The sequence below is a fragment of the Anolis carolinensis genome, chromosome 6 (genome assembly GCF_035594765.1).
Source record: "Anolis carolinensis isolate JA03-04 chromosome 6, rAnoCar3.1.pri, whole genome shotgun sequence".
In the NCBI taxonomy this organism is placed as follows: Eukaryota; Metazoa; Chordata; class Lepidosauria; order Squamata; family Dactyloidae; genus Anolis; species Anolis carolinensis.
The window spans coordinates 35,518,295-35,540,180 of record NC_085846.1 but is presented as its reverse complement, the minus strand read 5'-3'; the positions used below and the strand labels follow the sequence as shown (position 1 = coordinate 35,540,180).

Genomic DNA, 21,886 nt, shown 5'->3' with positions numbered 1-21,886 from the left:
ACTGTTTAGCTGGCATTGTACCACCTGGCATCCGAGGGGAAGTGGCAGCCAGCAATGAAAGGACCAAGGCATTGACATCTCCGGCCCATCCCGTTTGTATCAGCCAGCACACCAACGACTTGAATCAAGGAATAGTTTTCTAAGATCTACAGAGATACTTGCAGGAATACCTCAGCAAGCAAGGGTCCAAAAGTGGCAGGCTAAAACCCGGAACCTCAATCAGTGGCTGACACCTGAGAGAGTCCCTCCTGGGCACACAGAAGACTGGGCGACATGGAAGGTGCTGAACAGACTGTGCTCTGGCACCATGAGATGCAGAGCCAACCTTAAGAAATGGGGCTACAAAGGAGTCCACGACATGCAAGTGTCGAGAAGAGTAGACCACTTATTTCAATGCGGTCTGAGCCCTGCCACATGCACAGTGGAGGACCTTCTTACAGCAACACCAGAGGCACTCCAAGTGGCCAGCTACTGGTCAAAGAGCATTTAGTATAATGCCAAGTTGTTGTAGGTTTTTTTACTTTGTGTTTTCAAATACATTACAACTTGTACCCTCGGTTCGCTTCTGACACGATAAATACATTATGTGGCCGAAATACTTTATCTTTGCCTCTAATATCCTTCCCTCCAGTGAGCAATCAAGCATTATTTCCTGGAGTATGGACTGGTTGGATCTTCTTGTGATCTAAGATACTCTCAGAATTTTCCTCCAACACCACAGTTCAAAAGTGTCTCTCTTCCTTCGCTCAGCCTTCCTTAGGTCCAGCTATCGTGTCCATAGGTTACTACAGCCGGGAAATGCGGACCTTCTTTGCCAGTGTGATGTCTCTTAACTATTTTATCGTGATTGGTAATTGCTCTCCTCCCAAGAAGTAAACTGTGTCTGCAGTCATCTTCATGCCTAGAAATACCAAGTCTATCACTGCCTCCATGCTTTCTCCCTCTATTTGTCAGTTATCAATCAGTCTGGTTGTCCACATCCTGGTTTTTGATGTTTTAACTGCAACTGAGCTTTTGCCCTTTCTTCTTTCACCTTGGTTAGAAGGCTCCTCAGCTCGTCCTTGCTTTCAGCCATCACAGTGGTATCATCTGCATATCTAAGGTTGTTAATGTTTCTTCCAGCAATTTTAATCCAGTCTTGGATTCATCAAGCCCTGCACGTTGCACGATGTGTTCTGCATCCAAGTTGAATAGGTAGCGTGAGAGTATACAGCCCTGCCATACTCCTTTCCCAATCTTGAGTCAGTCTGTTGTTCCGTGGTCTGTTCTTACTGTGGCTACTTGTCCATTATATAGCTTCCTCAGGAGACAGACAAGGTGACTTGGTATCCCCATATTGCCAAGAACTTGTCACCATTTATTTTGACCTACACAGTCCAAGTCTTAATAAAGCAGAAATAGATGTTTTTCTTAAACTCCCTGCCTTCCTCCATTATCCAGCGGATATTGGCAATTTGGTCTCTTGTTCTTCTGCCTTTTCTAAACCCAGTTTGTGCATCTGGCAGATCTCGCTCCTTGTATTGCTGGAGTCTACCTGGTAGGATCTTGAACATTACCTTACTGGCATGTGAAATAAGTGGCACTGTATGAAAGTTTGAGCATTCTTTAGTGTTTCCCTTTTTTGGTTTGGGGATATAAATTGATTTTTTTCCAATCTGATGGCCATTCTTGTGTTTTCCATATTTGCTGGCATATGGCATGCATCACCTTGACAGTATCATCTTTCAACATTTTAAACAGTTCAGTTGGGATCCCGTCATTTATCCCCCAATTTTATTTATACCTCAATTTTTTTCTCCACAAGGAGACATGAGACCTTCCAGACAGGGCCTATATCCCAGGATCTGATCCCAAGTTTTCTGTTTATTCCAGATTATCTGGTAATGCGGACTCATTTAATCCAGTTTAAAGCAGAAAACCTGGGGGAGGGACAGGCCCCTTCTACGCAGCTGTATGAAATCCACATTATCTGCTTTGAACTGGATTAAATGACAGTGTGGACTCAGATAACCCAGTTTAAAGCAGATGCTGTAGATTATTTGCCTCGATATTCTGGGTTACATGGTTGTGTGGGAAGCCCCTTCTACACTGTCATATAAAGTCCAGATTATCTGCTTTGAACTGGATTATATGGCAGTTTGGAGATACAGTATGTATTTTATTCAATTTTTCAATGCATTTCTGGTTTTGCTTGATAATATTCTGAATTGCAGATGTTCTATAGTTAAAAGCCTTTTAATGTATATTTTAATTTGGAACCCAAAACAACAACATCGTAGGTTATAGCTTAAATGATAAATGCTCTCCTTTTACAGTTATTTTTATAGTGTAAGGATTAAGATCTCACTGGTGAAAGATGCATATTAAATGTTTCTAGTGCCTGCTTGTGCTACAACTTCCACTTCAGTCATATTTTTTTAAATAACTGATAACTAAATATTCCATGCATTTAATGCCAACTATCCTCTGTGCAGTGGCAGTGAAAACCTGGTTGACATTACATTTTGGATAGCCTCTCATATCCACAAATGCATGCAACAAAATAAGATGAAGCTGTACTTACCTATTCTCCATGCTTTCAGGTCTTCCTGTGCCCTGTGCTAGATCATAATCTTCCTGCAATTAATTAGCTATCTAGATTTTGGCTGTTCTTTCTGTTATACAGATCTTTTCAAGGAAGTCGCAGTGCCTGAGAAGTAGTATTTTTTATTCAGGCCTTGGTCAGAGCTAGACCTGATACACACACACCTTTAAATGAACTTCATAACATTCAGGAAACAGCGAGGATAGTTAAAATGTGGTCTTCTGGTTGTTGGACTACAACACCTATTAGTTGTACCCAGCCTAGTCAGTGCTTAAGACCTCTGAGATTTACAGTCCAGCTACAAATGGCAGGGCAATACTTTACTTCCCCTGTTTGCGTTGTCAGTAAAATATTAGGACTGGCAAATGTGTAAGGACTCTTTGTACAATGTATTAAGGTCCAGTGAAATAATAGGATGTGGATCTAATCTTGAGAGATTAGAAGCAAGAAAATGCAGAGTGTGAGAATTACTTTAAATGCATACATCATGTAAAAGCTTCACAGTGAGCATTTGTAAAGCAGTACTAATGGCAGCCACTCAAACAGTGGTAAAGCAAATATCACATGAATGTCTTTTTAAAAAACTGTTGGCCGGAATCCTGTATGGGAATGGTATTTTTGTAAGTGGCTGTGGGTGTGCAAGAATTAGACTTGCCAAGGTGCACAATGTCTGTTTCCAGTAGAGGGCTGCTGTTATGTAACTAACATATCAGAGTCGGCAAAGGAACAGTGCACCGTGGGGACTCTTGCTGATGTCCTGTTATGCGGTTGTGTAATTCACTAATGGTTTCTTAGTCCCTCTGCTATGTAGTTAAGATTACACAATTTTATGTTTGAGTGAAAGGTCATAATAAGGTTCTGGTTGTTGCCTCTATTCCAGCTTCTGCGTACAAGAACTTATTTTTCTGGAATTTGAAATGTTCCTTTGCTACTCTCTGAATATTTTGCATTGATTTATACAAAGAAAAGGGGAAACAGCAGCCATGGACCTTTTAATGGCCTGCCAATCCCCTCCCTGGAACACATACACATTAAAATTGGGATGTGTCAGTGAAAAATGCCACAAGTTGTTAGGGACAGGTTGAGTATCTCTTACTTGGAAATCCAAAATTGTCCATCTGGGTGACCATGATAGTGACATCTTTGCTTTCCAGTGGTTCAATATATACAAACGTTGTCGCATGCACTAAATTACCTGTCAGAACGTATCTATCAACCACCTCGGAGATTAAAATTGTCTGGGGAGGCCCTGCTTTTGGTTCCGCCTGCTTCGCCAGCGCGACTGGCAGGGACAAGAGACACGGCCTTTTCAGTGGTGGCCCCTTGGCTGTGGCACTCCCTCCCTAGCGACATTAGATCAGCCCCCTCCCTCCTAGCCCTCAGAAGAAAAGAAAAGAAAAACTAGCTCTGGGATCAGGCTTTTGAAGAATAGCTTTGTGCAATAATTGATTAGGCACATGTGCATTGACTATGGAACAGCCTCAGAATACGATTTCTGGTTGGCAGGATTTTACTCTTGAATGTAATGTTTTTAAATGTTATTATGTATTTATTTTAATTCAATCTATTTTAAGCTTAATTTTTATGTGTTAAGGCAGTATGGTCCAACCTTTAGTTACATGAGGGTCAATCAGACTTTAGTATAGGAATGTGAGGGCCAGAGACATTCCAGAAAAAACATAATTAATTACATAATTAATATTGAATTGCATAATCAAAATATTAATATTTAATTACGTAATTAAAATATTTTTCCAGTAATAAGGGCAATGGCCAACAAAATGAATTGGTGGGTCGCATGCGGCCCATGGGCTGCAGGTTGGACCACACTGTGTTAAGGCATTGAATAATTGCCACATGTAAGCCACTTTGAGTCCCCTTTGGGGTAGAGAAAGGCGGAGTATAAATAGGGTAAATTAAAAAAATAATTCCATCACCTGACATCCATGTCCTTCTTCATTCCTCATAGGACAGTTTCTAAGCAGAAGAATAAATTGAGTGGGGGAAGTGTGGCTTTCAACATTACTTTTGTAGCCTGAAACCCTTGCCGATTCCCTGAACTCCCCAGGGTTTTTTAAAGCAATTTTTTTAGCTCAGAGTTGCCAAAATGGGCAACATGTGCAGGAATATCCACCAATAATACCCCCAAGCAACCATATTCAAATGCCTCCTCTTTTGGCCATCTCCTGGCCTAAATTGTGGCCAGAAGTGACATGAGATCATCAACTACGTCAAAAAACCCCCCACCTGTTTTGAGAAATGAAATATTTCCAGCTTTCCCCATAACCTTTCTGTTTTCATGTGATGGAAACTGAGTCCATCTTAGACATTTTACAGCCTGAAGTACAGCAGCAGCTGTCACCACATACATCAAAATAAAGAGTGTAGTATTGAAACAAAGGCCTGGGATCCCATGACATCTATAATTATTTCTGACAATAAAAAAACAGAAAAAAATAACCCTGACTATCAGTGTTTCCCTTTTATGACACCCCAAATCTGCTGCCTTGGGCCTCAGTGTACCTAATGGTAGAGCTGAACCTACATGGGTCTCTGAATGTTAAAAAGTTCCTCATTAGGCATGAACTTGACAGATCTGAAATCAGGCAGTCGTCTGTATTTACGAACAACACAGTCTTTCCATGGTTTGAATGCAGACAAACACAGGATGCAAATGTTTTTCCCAGGCTTGGGCCTCCTTGCTTTGGAGGGTTTAAAGATTGCTTGCTTAGTAAAGCATGCCTGTCATTTGGCCTTTAAGTTCTGAGCCAAGCTGGGACTTTTGCCAACATGAAATGCAAGCTTTCCCACCCCATATGTGTGTTATTCTAACTACACTCATTTCTCTCTTCCATGTACATCAGAAGGCATTGAACAGCTAGGAAAAAGACCAAAATGCAGTAAAAGAAGAAACAAAGGTGCCCAGTATGGTTTAAATAAGTTTATGTGACAAGCAAACTTTGCCTCTTCTCTTTGCCCCTTAAGAGAACACCATGCCAAGGCTCATTTTAGGAGTCTTCTAAAGGCAAAATCAGGACATCCAAAGCTGCGTCTCCCCCATCATCCATCTAAAACATAACATTCAGAAAGATGTCTGTGCCTTGGAATGGTTTAAAACACATTATGTTTTCAATGTGTGCCATCAAGTTTTTTTTATGGCGAACCTACGATGACCCTGTCATGGGGCTTTCTTGGCAGGATTTGCTGAGAGAGAATTTGCCTTTCCTTTCCTTTCCTTTGAGACTGAGAGGCATTTTGTTGAAGGTCTCTCAGTGGATTTCCATGGCCGAGCAGGGTTCAAACCTGGGCATCTTAGAGTTTTAGTTGCTCAAACCACTGTACTATATATACCACTACTGTCATTTTGATCACACCACCACCACTTTGGATATCTCTTAAATGATAACCAATTCCTTCTAGGAATTAGTAAAGTATCTTGTTTTAATATCCAAAGCCCTACACAACTTACCCGTAGCTCTTCCCTTCAGCCTTTATTTCTTTTTTTTACTAGCCTGCTTGAGATCTGCATTTTAAGATCAGTGGGTTTCTCATGAAACCAGGGTTTTTTCTTCCTTGGCTTTACTTTGCTTTTTTCCACTTCTTGCTCTATACTGTAGGAATTTAATATATTGCATTATAATTTTGTATATTTTGCTTACATGTATTTGTGAATTAGCTTTACATTGTATTTTATAGCTGTATTATATGTTTTATAATTTTATTATTCATATCTTTCCTCTGTTTGTGTATGTGTATATTAGACTGTACACCTTGTAAAAGCCATGTGCACTGATGGTGCTATATAAATAAACAATAGTAATACACTCACTCTTATCTTTTCAATAGTCTTCTAAAAATAGTGGTAGAAAATAACAGTTCCATTTGGACAAGTGCAAATCATATGTCCTTTACAGACTCCAAATCTCTCGTCTGAATTTTAGTCTTTGCTTATACTGTATAGGTTGGCCCTCTATATCCATATATCCATGGCTATATATATATATATATATATATATATATATAAAATCCAAAAAGCAACACTTGATTTTGCCTCTCTATATAAGGTACACTATATTACTATGCCGTTGTATATAATGGGATTTGAGAATAATGGATTTTGGTATCCATGTGGGGACCTTGAACCAATCCTCAGTGGATATTAAGGATTCACTATACACTCACGTTACAAGTCTATAAATATTAGTAAAAAAAAATTGACCTCCAAAAACTGTGTCATCTTGTCCATAGACCAATGTAAGTGTTGCAGTTTCACTCTTATTTTGAAAGGGTCCATCCCTTTTTCTGATTAGAGGTCAAATGGCCTTTTTGAATGCCTGGATGAGAAAATGGGGCAGCTGGCCCCCTGAGGCTGTTGCCACTTTCCCTTCTCCTTGGAATGATTTCAGCTTATCCATGGGTCATAGCAACATCTACAATTTTGGCATCAAAAGCCTGTCATTGACTTATACACAAAGTCAACTGACACATGAGTATGTACAGCAAAAAATCTTTCCTCTAGAGCTCAAGGCATCTTTTTTTCTTTTCTTACCGCTCTGAGTTTCCCAGCAACTCTGTGAAGTATTTTTGAAATGTATGCCTGTTTGGAATGAGCAAAGTGCTTTTTCACAAAAGAGTATACTATGTTTTTATGGGAGATAAACCTAGAGTACTGCAACATTGTAATTACTGTATATGTTTTAGACATCATACACACTGAAATCAAAATAGTTTTTATTGACAAAAGTGCATGTGAAAGAGATCCTGGAGTCTTACTAGATCGCAAGTTGAACATGAACCAACAATATAATGCAGCCACTGAAAAAGCCATTGGGATTTTGGGCTGCATCAAAAGGAGTATAGTGTCTAGATCGAGGGGAGTCATTGTGCCTCTCTATTCTGCCTTGGTCAGACATCACCTGGAATGCAGTGTCGAATTCTGTGCACCAGAATTTTAAAAGAGATATTGACAAGCTGGAGGGTGTCCAGTGGAGGGCGACTAAAATGATCAAAGGTTGGAACCCATGCTCTATGAGGAGCGTCTGAAAGAGTTGGGTATGTTTAGCCTGCAGAAGAGAAGGTTGAGAAGACACATGATCGCCATGTATAAATATGTGAAAAGATGTCATAAGGGGGAGAGAGCAGGGTAGTTTTCCACTGCCCTGGAGATCAGGACTCAAGAGAAATGGGTTCAAATTACAGGAAAGGAGATTTAAAGAAGGACACTTGAACATTGTTCAAATAAGTAGGACCTTCCTGATCGTAAGAGCTGTTCAACAGTGGGACTCTCTGACTCAGAGTGTGGTGGAGGGTCCTTTTGCCATTTTTTTCAAAATCCAATTATCACAAGGATAGAAAGGGAGGTTAAATCTTCTGAACAGGGGCACAGACAGAACAAACGCCACAGGGGTGTTCACATTTCCATGTGCTATCTAAAGCCTACACACACACACGCACACACACACACACACACACATATACTGTGCCCTGTTCAGAAGATTTCACCTCCCTTTCTGTCCTTGTGATAATTGGATTTTGAAAAATTTGGCAAACAGGAACATTTTCAGGTATAACTCCAATCACATAGAGCTAACTATAAAATTTCCCGCCATTTCATTTTCTGCATGGAAATAATCCTTTTGTGGTCTCTATCTTAATCTGCATTTTGAAGGGTATAGAATACGTCATGCAAGCTCTTGAAATTCTACTGGATTCTTTGTCAAGCAAAATAAGTTTTCAAAAACATACAGGAAAAGAAAAACAATAATGGTAGAATCTTGCAATGATGTATTTGTGCCTTTTTGGTTGGTCAATAAAGGTATCACTCTTTTGTAGATTTTGAATTTTGTTGGATTTTTGTGCATGGCCAACACTGCTACATTACCTCAAACATCATTTTACAACTAGGCTTTTATCTCACACCATGGTCAGTCAGAGGTCTGCCCCCTCCCTATTCCATTGACCTTGTCTTCTTATTTTCATAACAATTACAACTGATATTGCTCCCAGCAAGTTCAGATGGTAGTGTGGTTATTGGATGTCAAATAAAGGGAAGATGTTCTCTGTTGCTGCTTTATTTAATAAAAAAAGGTTTATTGCTTTTTGTTGTTCAAATCAAGAAAATATTGGTAACATCATCTTAATATCTAAATCAATCAGAGAAAATAACAGAATATATGTGATGGCACACTATGCATGGTCTCTTTAGCAAAACTCAAGTATAATCCTTCCCTATTTAAAAAACAAAAACAAAAAGCAGAAAAAGCAAAGCAATTAAAACATCAAATATATAATTTTAATAAATTACAAAAGCCCATGGTTGCTAACTTAAAATGTGTACATTATTACTTACAATTAAGGGGGGCACAATTCTTCCTTGAAAGGCTCCTGTGCCTTTATCAACTAGTAGGGGTGTGCAAATCCGTTTTTGTTCTGTTTTGATTTTGAATTTCAGGTGCCTCCTGTTCTGTTTTTGGGAAGATTCTGAGTGATTAGGAGGTGGGCCATTTGGATTTATAATTCGGAACCCTGAGTTCATTTTCCGTTTTGGAAAGAATGGAACAGGGGAGGGGGGGGGGCACATGAAAACAGAATAAAAACAGAACCGAATTCTGTGCCATTTTGCACATTTCTATCACCTAGACAACTGGCAAAACACACATACACATATATTTCAGGAGGTAAAGCTTGTCCAGTTATAAATCTGTTGAGTTTCTGCTGGTTGTGAAGCTATTAAAGGCAAAGGAGCCTCCCTAGGTTGTTGCACCTTTCCCTGTCCTTACAAATGGCAACCCTAGTTATAGCAGGGTTAGCACAGCGCAAGTTTACAGCAACCCCTGGAGTCCACGTCTTTCATTAATCTTCTGACCCTTAGTCAACACAAACTGGTCTTACAGTTCTAGGGTCTGTGAAGTAGAGGATTTCATACGAATATCTTTTTTTGTCTACATTAGCTATCCAATAAATGTATGTAATAAATTATTTTGTTCATATTAAACATCAGTGAAAGATTATTTACCTCTTCATTTTTCATTTAGGCATAAGAACACTTATAGCGGATCAGCCCAAGGGTTTATCTGGATTGTGTAGGGCTGCAGCATTTCTCAGCCCTGAAGCTAATAATGTATGCTTTTGGGAAACTCAGATACAGGATGTAACAAACTGATTTAATGTCAGTCATCACAGTTCCATAAACGGATCAAGTGTTGCATGAAGAAGCACTACCGTTTTCCCCAGTCTTGCTACTATTAAGGTTTATGTGAAGCAGCATTTAATTTAAAGAAGGGCTCAAACCTAGATGCGGCAAAGTTGCTAAGGAAAGAGTGTTTCTTGGCATATATTGAAAGCATTTCACCCAACAACTGTCTATATAAGGCCTGGGGTTAGATAGTTTGGTCTGCAAAGGATTGTACACATTTCGGGCGTTAGCACCTGGGAGGAAGTAACTGTCCCAATTAAATCTTCTGTCACCCTGCTTTTTCAGCTGGTTTTAAAATATTCTAATTTGTACATCTTTTCCCCATTTCCCTCTTTGTTTATAACTTACTTCAGTTGCTAGAAATGGCATTCAGTAGGCTTAGGCAAAACCAGATTGCTGCAGCCTCTTCTAAGTTTTCTGCTCTTCCTCATTAATAACTTTTACCATCTTGACCACACCGTGATATTGCTTGGCCAGGTTTCCATCTTTGAAATGTTGGAGGGTATAAGCCATATTCCTCTGACACTGCTGGATGTGGGTTCCCTTACCAAGGTAATCCCACATTTAGTACAGTTTAAGGCACATCTATGGTATACTTCGGTGTGCTTTTTGTTGACCAAGTGCACTCTTATTTGAACTATGGCTTTAAAACCATATTCTATAATACGATTGTATCACATAAATTCAGTTTGTTTGCAACTACTGTATCTCATCAGCTTTGCTCCTTGAGAAATGTTTAAAAAAAAAAAAGAAGAGAGAAATGTTTTCAAATGCTATGGAAGGTGTTGAAAAACAATGGGAAAAGGAGAGGCAAAAGGAAGAACATGAGAAAATGTGCAAGATTTCTCTGTTCCATAAGGTCTATGAAAGCATTGTTGTTTTGAAAACTAAGTGTCACAAAATGCCAATTTGTGGCAGATAAGAGCTCCTATGTTTTTGTTTTTAAAAAAATACACAGCCCTGGTTACTGTAATTGGGATACATGATAATTTGTTGTATCTAAATTATATTGGTGGAAGTATCTCCTTGATATGTGATTGCAATAGAGAAACACCAGGAATATCAACTGCAAGTGCAATAGTTGATGGAAATGAGCAAGGCAAAAGGAACATTATACAAAGACATTTCTTTTGGATGGTACCTTCAGACTTCTTATTACCACAGTTCTAATCATAGTAGGAGAGCTGAAGTAAATTAAACGATGAATTCTTCAACTGAAGAAAAAATGTGGATTCTCCTTGAATCATGGTTTCTGGAATATCCTTTTCCATTCTGCCAGAGCAATATTAGTCCAACGTTTTCATTCAGTCTTGAATCATCTTCATATTTCTGGCATCTCCATATCAGGTTACTGACTGAAGGAAAAGTTGATGCTTCTTTCTTTTGCCGAAAACCTTAGAAGTTCTAAGCAAGACCATTTTTCCTGCCTTTATTTTGTGCTTCATTTCCAATATTTTGCTTACCTAGCAATTCTCTCTGAGAAAGATCATGTCACTCTGCCAGTTCTTCTTAGCTTCAGTCATGCTTTTAGTCAATTCCTCCAAGAGATGTTCCACCAGTTCAAAGTAAATAGGACTGCATCTTCAGTATTTTTTTTCCTGAAAATTTCATTCTGCATTCATAGGGGTGGCTTTATGCTGGTTGCTGAAAGAAACATTTTCTGCCTTGGAATGTTTTTTAGATGGGGGCCTTGTGTATATTTGGTCAAACTTCACACACATTTGTGCACATGCACAAACACACACACACACATGCACACACAACAGAAGAAAAGCAATGGAATTAGAGGCAGCATTAAACAATGGGTCCATGGTTGCATTTTCCATCTTTCCTCCATCCTTGAATAGCTTTGGTTTCATTCTTCCCTTCTGGGAAAATAAGTCTTTTTCCTAAATATTTGTTAAGATTCTACTGCAGAACTGGAAGAAGATCATTCTAAAGCATATGTTAGTAATTTAAATCCTATGGAATCCATCTGTTGTCAGACATGTATGTGTTTACATCTTTGGGATATTTACCAGTAGGCAACTACTGTATACTTGGGTTCATTCAGCTGTAGATAAATATTCTTCCAGGTCTTCTTTTTGTCAATAACTTTTTATGGAGGCCTCTTAAGTTTGAAATATGTAGCACAGTGTAGGTGATCAAACTGGCATCTGGACTTCATCATAAACATCTTGGCCTTCTGTCTCATCAAAGGTCACATCAGCATCATCACAATCCAACTGGAAGAAAAGTTAAGGAGAAGAATACCATTAAATACTTGACAATTATTTTATTCCAGTAGTTTTTCAGAACTTAAGACTATTATGAAAAGGGATTTTTAAAGGGTGCTGTATTGTTTTAAGTTGGACTTTTCAATATAACTTTACTATTGTCAATAGTGACCAGCCACTGCCAGAAGGGACAGAGAGTTTCATCTCGTGCCATCACCGCTCAAGCAGCAAGCTTTGAAATGGTTGAGCAGAAGCTCTCCAAAGCTTTAGGTGCTCTTACTGCCTATTACAGGGAAAACCAGCTGATTCCTAATCAATCTAAAATGCAGATGTTGCTTTTCACCTTAAAAGCAGACAAGCATCTCGGGCTATGAGAATTACCTGGGAAGGAATCCCACTGCAGTATTGCAGCACACCAAAATACATGGGTGTTACCCTGGACCATGTTCTCACTTACAAGAAGCACTGCTTGAATATCAAGCAAAAAGTGAATGCATACGAAAGCTGACTGGGACAACCTGGGGATCACAACTAGATACAGTGAAGACACCAGCTCTTGTGCTTTGCTACTCTGCTGCTGATTACGCATGCCCAGTATGGAATATATTTCACCACATTAAAACAGTGGATGTGGCTCTTAATGAGGCATAAGATATTGTCTGATAGTGAGTCAAAATCAAGGCTAAATAAAGCAATAGTCTTAGACAGTGGACGATGGAAGGCAACAGAACTATCTCTGCAGTTATTCTTCCTGAAACATCTGGTAATGCCTCGCTCTTGGAGAATAGAGCTACATTTGCCATCTGCCTTGTCCATAGCCCCCTAACTTAATCTACTGCTTTTGCTGAAGTAAAGGATAGCATGGTTACCCATTATAAATGTTGAAGAAATATTCATATGCTACTCTGGTCAACCTCTGTATCGTGTGTGAGAGGGTGTGAAATCCTACCCTTTGCTTGGTATCTAAGGGCATTAGGCCTTAAAGCATGGAGGCAGCATGTATAACCACTATGACTAGCAGCCATTAATAAACTCATCCTTCATGAATTTGTCTCATCCCCTATTAAAACCAACTTGGTAGGTGCCATAGCTTGTCAAGCTTTATTCCACAGTTATATTAAGAGTCATATGCAGAATAAATTATTGATCTTACATCTCCCACCATTCAGAATTATTAGATCCAAGAATGGGCTATGTTGAGTCTTATATGAACAGAAGATGTATGCTCTTGCTGTTCCTTGTAGGAAAATAATCTATAATAGTGGGCAACCTAATTCTTAGAGAAACCTGCCTTGATTGCTGCTCTCCTGTTTGAGGTAAGGCTGATAAAAGTCTGAGGCACCATCTACACTGCCATATAAAATCTGCTTTGAACTGGATTATATTAGTCTACACCAGGCATGGGCAAACTTTGGCACTCCAGATATTTGGACTTCAGCTCTCACAATTCCTAACAGCCTACCAGCAGAAGTTCACCTATGCCTGGTCTACACTGCCATATAATCCAGTTCAAAGAAGATAATCTGGATTTGATATGGTAATGTAGATGGGGCTTTAAGGAAAGTGGTTTTTTATAGGTAACTTTTTTGGGGAAACGGGATCTTGTCAATATCGAATATGATACTTTTATACCAAGTTATCCGAAGGACATTTGATGTTCCTAAAACAATTTTCAATTAGTAAAAGTTGTAAAATATATTGTAGTTTCACTCTTTTCTAAATACTCCGTTTCCCCCTGAAAGTTGCAGAAAAACTGGTTTTTATTCCTCCCCCAACCCCAACCATTTTCATCACTGTTCTCAACACATGGAGCTGTTCTTGAATATCTGTACTAATACCAGGAGAATAGAAGAGTTTGTAGGTTTTTTGTAAGCAGATTTCCTCATTAGGAAACCTGTATGTAGCATTTTTAAATGGAGTTACAAGAAACGTGAGTTCTTGTTTCTTCCGCTTCATGAGGAAATCCAAATCTAAACCTCCCGCTGCTCAATGAGAAGATAAAGCTGAGTGGTACTTACACACTTGAGTTCAGTGTCACTGAAGAAGATGGGGAGTGCAAAGCGTCTTAATGGCACAGTCAGGATGAGAAGGAAAGGCAGAGCCAAGGACGCTGGGCTGGATTTCACTCCCCACAGCACCACCAGACATGCTATCTGGGTGAGGGTGAACATATGCATGCGCCAGGTCTTTACCTTTTCAGGAGAAAAATACAGAATAAATGGTTAACATCTTCTGGAGATTGGATCTGTGACCTTCATGTGCAGACTATATGTTTTTCTACGGAGCTAATTTGTGTTGACACTGTGTCTAGTTTCTAAACTGAGATAGCAAGCCTTGAGCTTGTTTGGAAGTTACTATCCTCTCTTAACCAAAAATACTTCTCCCTCCTTTTACAGGATCGTTGGGATATTCACAACAAGGTTATTGTGTTTCATTCTAACTTCATGCCTTCTAATTCCAATTGATGACACTAATAGCAGATTCCAGGGCTCAGCTATGGTAAGCACAGGCTTGATGTTAGACTTCACTTGTGCTGTATTGAATTAAAGTATTAAACTTTTGAGAAATCAAGTGACTTTGGCCCCATATGCCTGGTTTACTCATGAATTTTAACTGGTTAACCAAATCCCCATGCTAAGTCTATGAGATGCAAAAATTAAAGAGTCCCCCCAGGCACTATCTCAAGCAGATATTGACAGGTCTGTAGCTATGGGGGGGGGGGGGGGGTGTTAGGGGTTCAACCCCTCCCACCCAAAAATTTTCAACCCCCCCCCCCCCCCATTTTTTTTCTGGCTATGGCCCTGGTTATGGGGTGCTTTAACATTAAGAAACTACATCCCAGATTCTAGAAACGAGAAAGAGTGAGACAACATTGCCTCTTTTTAAGCCAGGGATAGGAATATTATAGCTTTTGGGTGGTCCTTATTTCTCAAGTCCCTGACATCCCTCAAATTTGCAGCAAAGGGAAGAACAACACTCCATTTTAAGGCTGTTTTTTGCCCTTTGGGGACAAAAGTTGGCCAAAACCCATTTCTTAATTTTTTAAAAAAACTGGGGTGTGGCTAAAGGCTGGGTAGGTCTTCTGGATTGTATATAGGAGTGCTAAGGGCAACATACCCACCTCTATAGGCCCTGCCAGATAACAATAATGGATAGTTACAGAGCAGAAGGTGGGGGGGGGGGGGGTTCCTGTCTTGTGGGTTTTTCTTTTTCCTCCAGTTCAGCCAAGAGCCAAAGGTTTGAGAAAAGTATATTACAACTGCAACTCCTCACTTTTTTCTAACTTACCTTTCTAACAAAAGCTTCATCAGGGTGGTATTTGGGGGGCTTCAGCATTAGAAGGATGCGATCATACAGCTGGACCCCATTGAGGGATGTCACCCCCATGTAAAGGAAAATGCCAAAGAGTACTGCAAGTGGAATCAATTTCAAGACGGGTTCCATGAGGATGGAGAGGCCTGCAAGGAAACAAAAGGCAATGGTATAAGTTATAGGGTGACCTAGCTTCATTTGGGAAGCTCTCTAATCAAATACAGTAACAGTATTCAGTCCCCTTGTTGATTATTCTTCAGTATCTGGGTAGTTTTCAGATGCATGTACTGTCCTTGAATATGGAGAACACACTTTAGCCTTTCATGGCTGGCAGTAATGGAGAACTAGGGTGGGCCCTTACCCATTAGGCAGAAGAAGGCAGAGAGTTCAGATTTCTGATTTTAGGTCTCCTTATGGGGCTATAAAACCAGCAAAGGATCCCTTGCATCTTAAAGATGAAGAAGTTTATTACCACCTGAGCTTCTGTAGGCCATTCTTGGTTTGCCTCTGGAGGAAAACTCTCATGGGGGACCATCCAGTTGGGTTTTCCTGGTTTAGCTGCCCAGAGGATACTCGGGGGAATGTTAAGAGGAGTGGTGGTTCTCATGAAGCTTTTCCTTGATTTGAGTCTACTGGGAGGAGGCTAATAGCCATGCAGTGGATGGCTTTCACAGTGTTTAACCTTATTTCTCTCCCAGTTGGCAGCAACTTCCCGCCGCCCATCGGGGGGGGGGGGGGGGGGCAAGGCCAGCTAGTTTATATAGAGTCTATCAACAGGTATGGGTTTGAGACATCCTATGCTTATTCTACATGTCTTATTCCCACAATGCACTGTCTTATGCGCAGAGGAAGAATTGTTTAGAGCAACAGACAATGCGGTTGCTGTTGCCTATTTTTGGTTGAAAATTATTTAGCCACTTGTGCTCCCTTTGTTTTATCAGTTTTATACTTACTTATGCAATGTTTTTGACATGAAATAAATAAAAGCTTCTGTAGACCAAAGTGGCATTTAGGATGTTAGAAGCAGAGAGAGAGAGAGAGCACATATGAGGAGGAAGAGATTGTATGTAGTCAGAAGGAAATTAATTTTGGATGTGACAGATTATTAACATTATTGTTAGTCCTTAAAATGTCTAACAAGTCTCTTATTTCATTTGTTTCAGCAACTAAGCATGGTTACCTCTTTGGAAAAAGGAAAGTGCAGAACATATCAATTATGTAGTTTTTGCAACTGGAATGTTTACTCCCAGATACAGACACTTGGAGGATTTTCTCTTTTAGGTGTCAAAATAATCCGAACAAGACTAGATGCTATGCACCTTGGAGTGAGGAAGGGGGTGCCATTCGCTAATAATGTCCAGGCATCTATGTATTTTAGGGTTGTCCCATAATAGATCTGGGGCAACCTTAAAGGATTCCTCTGATTCTTCAAAATCAATTTCTGATAAAGATTACTACAAAATTCTCCATTGTTCTTTGGCTGCCAATTATCCCGTTCCATAATAAGTGACTTGAGTGTTGTGGTTGTAAACATTTCTCAAAGCTCATACTCTGCAGCCTAACACGTTGATAAATTTGTCCGCCAATCTAATAAATTCAAAGATTTAATAAAAATTATCCTGATTGTTTAAAAATGAATGCATAATTTATTTAATTGTTCATCTTTCTATATTACTCTGTTCCCATATTGGTTGTGTTTTACTTTTATTTTCGGACCTAAGAAGATACTTAGATTAGTGATGTGATCCACAAAGAATTACTATTCTTTCTCACTAGAAATGATTGCTTGCCAGTTGGAACGGAATAGGAGGGGGGCAACATAATGAAATAATTAGTGTGGGGGCAGTAAGACCACAGGTACTGTTTCCTCATCTTTATGGCAGGATGTTAGTTCAAAGTGGTATGGATCTTCCTTTTAAGGAAGCTATGAGGTAAAGCAGCCACCCCAAACTTGGTTCTTTCTTATATTAGAAAGGAAATCGTCAGATTGAGAAAGGTAACCATACAAGAGAAATGCTCAACTCCATTTTTCATTACTATCCTTTGTAACATCTGAAACCAGATAGGGCTAAATTAAGCATGAGAGGGTCATCAAGACTGCTTATTCGTGAGTCCATCCATTCATCTTCAGATGGTCCTCTACATTTGTGAGTTTGACTTTTGCAGATTTGATTATTCACAGATTTGGTTTAAATATTCTCTTTAGGAATATCTTTAGGTTGCCCAATTCAAATTGAGAGGTTTACTTCTACATTTTAAGTGGTAAGCGAAGTTGTTAAATTGATGGAGCTTGGGAAGACAAAGCAAGGATGATTCTGCTCCTCTCACTTTCATGATCTTTCGTGCAAAAAAAGTAGGTTATCTCACACCATCAGCCTCTTTTATATGGCAACATATACGGCTCCTGCAGTTGCATTCTTCCATTTGATCCTTAGATAATACATTGGTATGGATAAAATGAATGGAATTCTCTTCAGAAGAACTCACCTACAAGAATGCCCACCAGCAAGCCGGTGATCCTCTGTTCCTTGACCTCTTGAACATGAGCCTTTTCCCCTGGGACAGTAGTCTTGGACATCACTGTCAGGGCATTAACATGCGTGACAGTTCTCACAGTGGTGGCGCTGAGCCAGGGCATGCCAAACATGGCTGCTACACCCCCCATGCCAACAATCAGAAGCAGGTCTAGATGGAAACCCGAACCTTTCACAAGTTTCCTCTCTGGTTTGCTCACAATCAGTCTAAAAGGATGAAAATATAATTGACATGTTTTCATGAGACTTGACATCTCAGCACATAGCATCTAATCAACCAGTGGTGCAATATGCTTATTAAATGTACAATTGCATGATCGTTTCTGGAGAAAATATGCAATTCTAACAATTTTCTGTGTAATCTTGGAATGTAAACAATCTGATCTATTTTTTGGGTCCCATTCCCAATGCTTCCACCCACCCTGCATTGCTTTACATTTCTCTGAATTTTCTATTTTAATCGAATAGGTATTCTCCTTTCATATTCTGACTGTAAGTTCAGTACTTTATTTTGATATCATCACTTTCTTGCTTTTTAAATACATATTCTCCAGGGTCTTACGTGGTAATCTGTGATTCCAAGAAGATGAGGATGAAGACCAAAAGAGCTGGTAAAGCTGCAGCAAACATCATCAGAATGGGGAAACTATTTTGGAATCCCAGTGGATGGATAAACCAACCTCGCTGATTTGGATTGGAGACCTCAAGGCCTTTTGGAACTTTCAGTTTCTAAAGGGATTCCATGTTGGGAGAAAGGCGGGGTATGGATTAATTAATTAAAGAAATACAGACACATGCATACATCAAATAAATAAGCAAAGACAAAAAATAAATGAAATCGAGATGTGACCTTGGACTTCATCACACTGAAGCAGGGAAGTGTTTGGTAGAATAGGTTTATCATATGGCTCAGTCATACTCCGTTTTGAAATGAAACTGATGATTTCCCTACCTTCATCACATTGTTAAATCTAACCATGTTACTCAGTTGTACTTAGTAGTCTTTCAGTTGAATTGCCACCACACTGTAGAGATTTGGCACCATGCCCCCCCCCCCCCCCCGTTCTTTGTTTAAAAAAAACTCCTCCTCTCTTTGAAATGTTAGCTGTTACGCGTTTTCAATTCCCTGAGCTTTCAGTCTAGCCCCTCTCTATCTCGGCTGAACCTGAGAACAACAAATGCCACCACATTACAGAATTGACTATTTTGACTATATCTGGATCATTGCCAAAAACTCACTTCCCAAGCAGCTCTTGAAACATATGAAAAGAAAGCTGTTACTAATGTTTTAGATATGTAAGGAATACTCTATCCTACACTTGAAACCAACCTAATGTGCTGAACACAATGGGTTATTATTTCTAAAGTGTTTGACTCAGTGGTATTTAATCAATGTGATGAAGCACTTTGTTTGAAAATATAAGTTTAGCCCAATCCTCCAGGTGAGGTAAACTGGACAAATACTTTTTTTTCTATCCAGAAAAGGCATCAAAGTTGCAATCTGTTGAATTAGGAAAGAAGGAAGGAGACATTGGGGGGGGGGGGGGAATCCCCACGACTGCTTACCTGAGTGTAGGTGTCCTCAATAAAGAAGTCTGCCATGGCCATGATAAAGATGGCAATAGGGACACCAAAGTCCCCAATCACACGGCGGAGCTACCAAAACATAAGCACCATGTTATTTTGGAAATGTAGGGATCATAGAGGAAGAAAAGGTAAGGGGGTGAGTTATTTTGCCAACAGACAGCACATTCTTTATTTTGTATGAATTTTGCAAATTTTCATATTCTACAAAACTCATCCTACTATAGAACAATATTTTGCATGTAATTCCATTTCATTCAGAGGAATTCATTGTCTTGTAAGGGGGAAACAGGACTGTAGTTTTAGGTTTCCAAGCAAACAGGTCTGTAATTAAATTTTTCATCACTTGAAGTAAAGGGCTGTCTAGTGAACAGATACCCTTTCCATTTGCTTGAAATCCTACTTTTTCTAAAGATTTGGCTTCTAAATTGTCACCAGTCATTTCAAACATTTAATCTGTCTTTGTAGCTTTGAGGACGAGTCAATCTGAAGATAGCTGAGATTCTTAAGTTATGGAATTCTAATATATTTTTCTGAATGCTCATCTCAGAATGCACAATATACCTGAAGATATGTGTTATGGCATGGTATGAATCATATTGTATTAATGATTAACTCTGTACCAGATTTCTCAAAAGTAAATCTCATGGTGTTCAATGAGATACACAGCCAAGTACATGACTGGCTTCATTTATTACCAAATACTTGACATTTAAAGCTATAATAACAACAGGCAAATTTAATATATTCTAATTCAACAGGAGAATCAAAACAATTCCCCAATAATCCCATTGATTCAGTCTAAAACTCATCCTATGCTCTTCATTCCTATGCAAACCTAGCCATTACACAGAAACTGACCGACACCCCTACCCAAGTGTGATGCATACTGTGTTGGCACAACCTTTTAAAAGAGTTACACTTTTTTAAACACCTCAAGTCCTATTTCATCCAAGTACTATGGAAGATGTACCTTTCCTGGAAGGAAACTGCTGTTTTTGAACTTGCGCAAGAAGAAAGCGATGAAAAATGTTCCCGCCATGAGGACAAGGGAGAGCAGAGCCGTGTTGGGTTGGGGGGCTGCGGGTTCCCCTTTTGAGTTGATAGCAGTGATGTTTATATATTCTTGTTTCACAGGATGTTCCTGGAAAATCTGCAAGAGGGAGTAGATTATTCAGAGTTAGGAATATGGAATAAGCTTAACAGATAGCACAACACAACTAACAAAAGAGAATATGCACACATCTCATATTGTATCCTTATATTGTAATCAAGGGGGTTTAAGACCCAGTATATGCATGCCACAGAATAAGATGGTATAAACTGGAAGTGGTAGAGTTGGCTGATTGTACCAGTTCAAAATGTAGTTGGGAGATAGCATTTAACATATTCCTAATGTAAAAAAACTGAATTTTCTACCTGTGATCTGAAACGGCATAGTTCATCCTACTATGAACATTTGACCTATGGTATCTAGAGGGGTTTGGTTCCAGTACCTACCAACATTTTTGGATGTTCACGTCCCAAAACATACAATGATATAGTAGAATTATGTCATTAATATAAAATGGAAAGATCAAGGTTTTTGGATTTTTAAAAATTTCAAGCCCTGGATACTTGAATATGTGGAAACAAACAACTGCATCATCCCACATCGTTTTGTACAAAACATTCTAAAGATGCAGTTGATTTGGTAGCAACTAAAACATTCCCCCCTCCATTGTTTGAGATATGCATTTCTAGTAGATGAAGAAATACAAGGGATACACATCCTTTTGACTCCCATGCATAAGTCTAAAGCAGTGGTTCCCGACCTTTTTTTGACCAGGGACCGCTCTCCAACATTAGTACCAAAAGGGTTACGAATCAGTTTTTGGTCAACTTTAGATTTGGTTTGGTTATTTGGGGTGCTGATTCAGAAAACTGCATTGGATAGACCACATCAGCTCTAGTTTCTTATACAGAACATATGCCATCCAGTAGTCACCATCTGCTCTTCCACAGAAAACCATATTTAATAATCTAGAGATGATGTGGTCTGTCTAGTGCAATTTTGTGAACCAGTACATCAAATAATCCAAGGAACAGGCCTAAAAACAAAGATACCGCTTCCAGGCACCACATGGAATGGCTCCACTCAGGGGAGGGAGGAGGAGAAACAGCAGTCAGGAGGCTTGTTGTCATGCCTTTCATAGGTAGTCAGCCTCTCCCCTCCCGACAGTCCCATTGCCTCGGCATAATAATAATAATAATAATAATAATAATAATAATCCCCCCCCCCCATCCCAGGTGACAGTTGCATTGACGAAAAACAACAGGAAAAACTCAGCCGCTATCAGGACCTCAAGATTGAACTTCAAATACTCTGGCAGAAACCAGTACAGGTGGTCCCGGTGGTGATGGGCACACTGGGTGCCGTGCCAAAAGATCTCAGCCGGCATTTGGAAACAATAGACATTGA

General features: G+C 39.5%; 1 protein-coding gene across 4 annotated transcripts in view; it reads right to left on the bottom strand.

Annotated features, from left to right (window-relative positions):
* Positions 1 to 8,650: 8,650 nt before the first annotated feature.
* The window catches only part of slc4a1 (solute carrier family 4 member 1 (Diego blood group)), a 57,443-nt gene continuing 44,207 nt past the window's right edge, over positions 8,651 to 21,886 (bottom strand). For all 4 annotated transcript variants that reach the window (XM_062983769.1, XM_062983770.1, XM_008113270.3 and 1 more), the window contains 7 exons: positions 20,399 to 20,578; positions 19,408 to 19,497; positions 18,404 to 18,570; positions 17,795 to 18,048; positions 15,284 to 15,453; positions 14,014 to 14,187; positions 8,651 to 12,004 (listed from right to left, as the gene is read on the bottom strand). In XM_062983769.1, the coding sequence (XP_062839839.1) occupies positions 11,924 to 12,004; positions 14,014 to 14,187; positions 15,284 to 15,453; positions 17,795 to 18,048; positions 18,404 to 18,570; positions 19,408 to 19,497; positions 20,399 to 20,578 (1,116 nt within the window). In that variant the 3' untranslated portion in view covers positions 8,651 to 11,923. The remainder of the gene's footprint in view (positions 12,005 to 14,013; positions 14,188 to 15,283; positions 15,454 to 17,794; positions 18,049 to 18,403; positions 18,571 to 19,407; positions 19,498 to 20,398; positions 20,579 to 21,886) is intronic.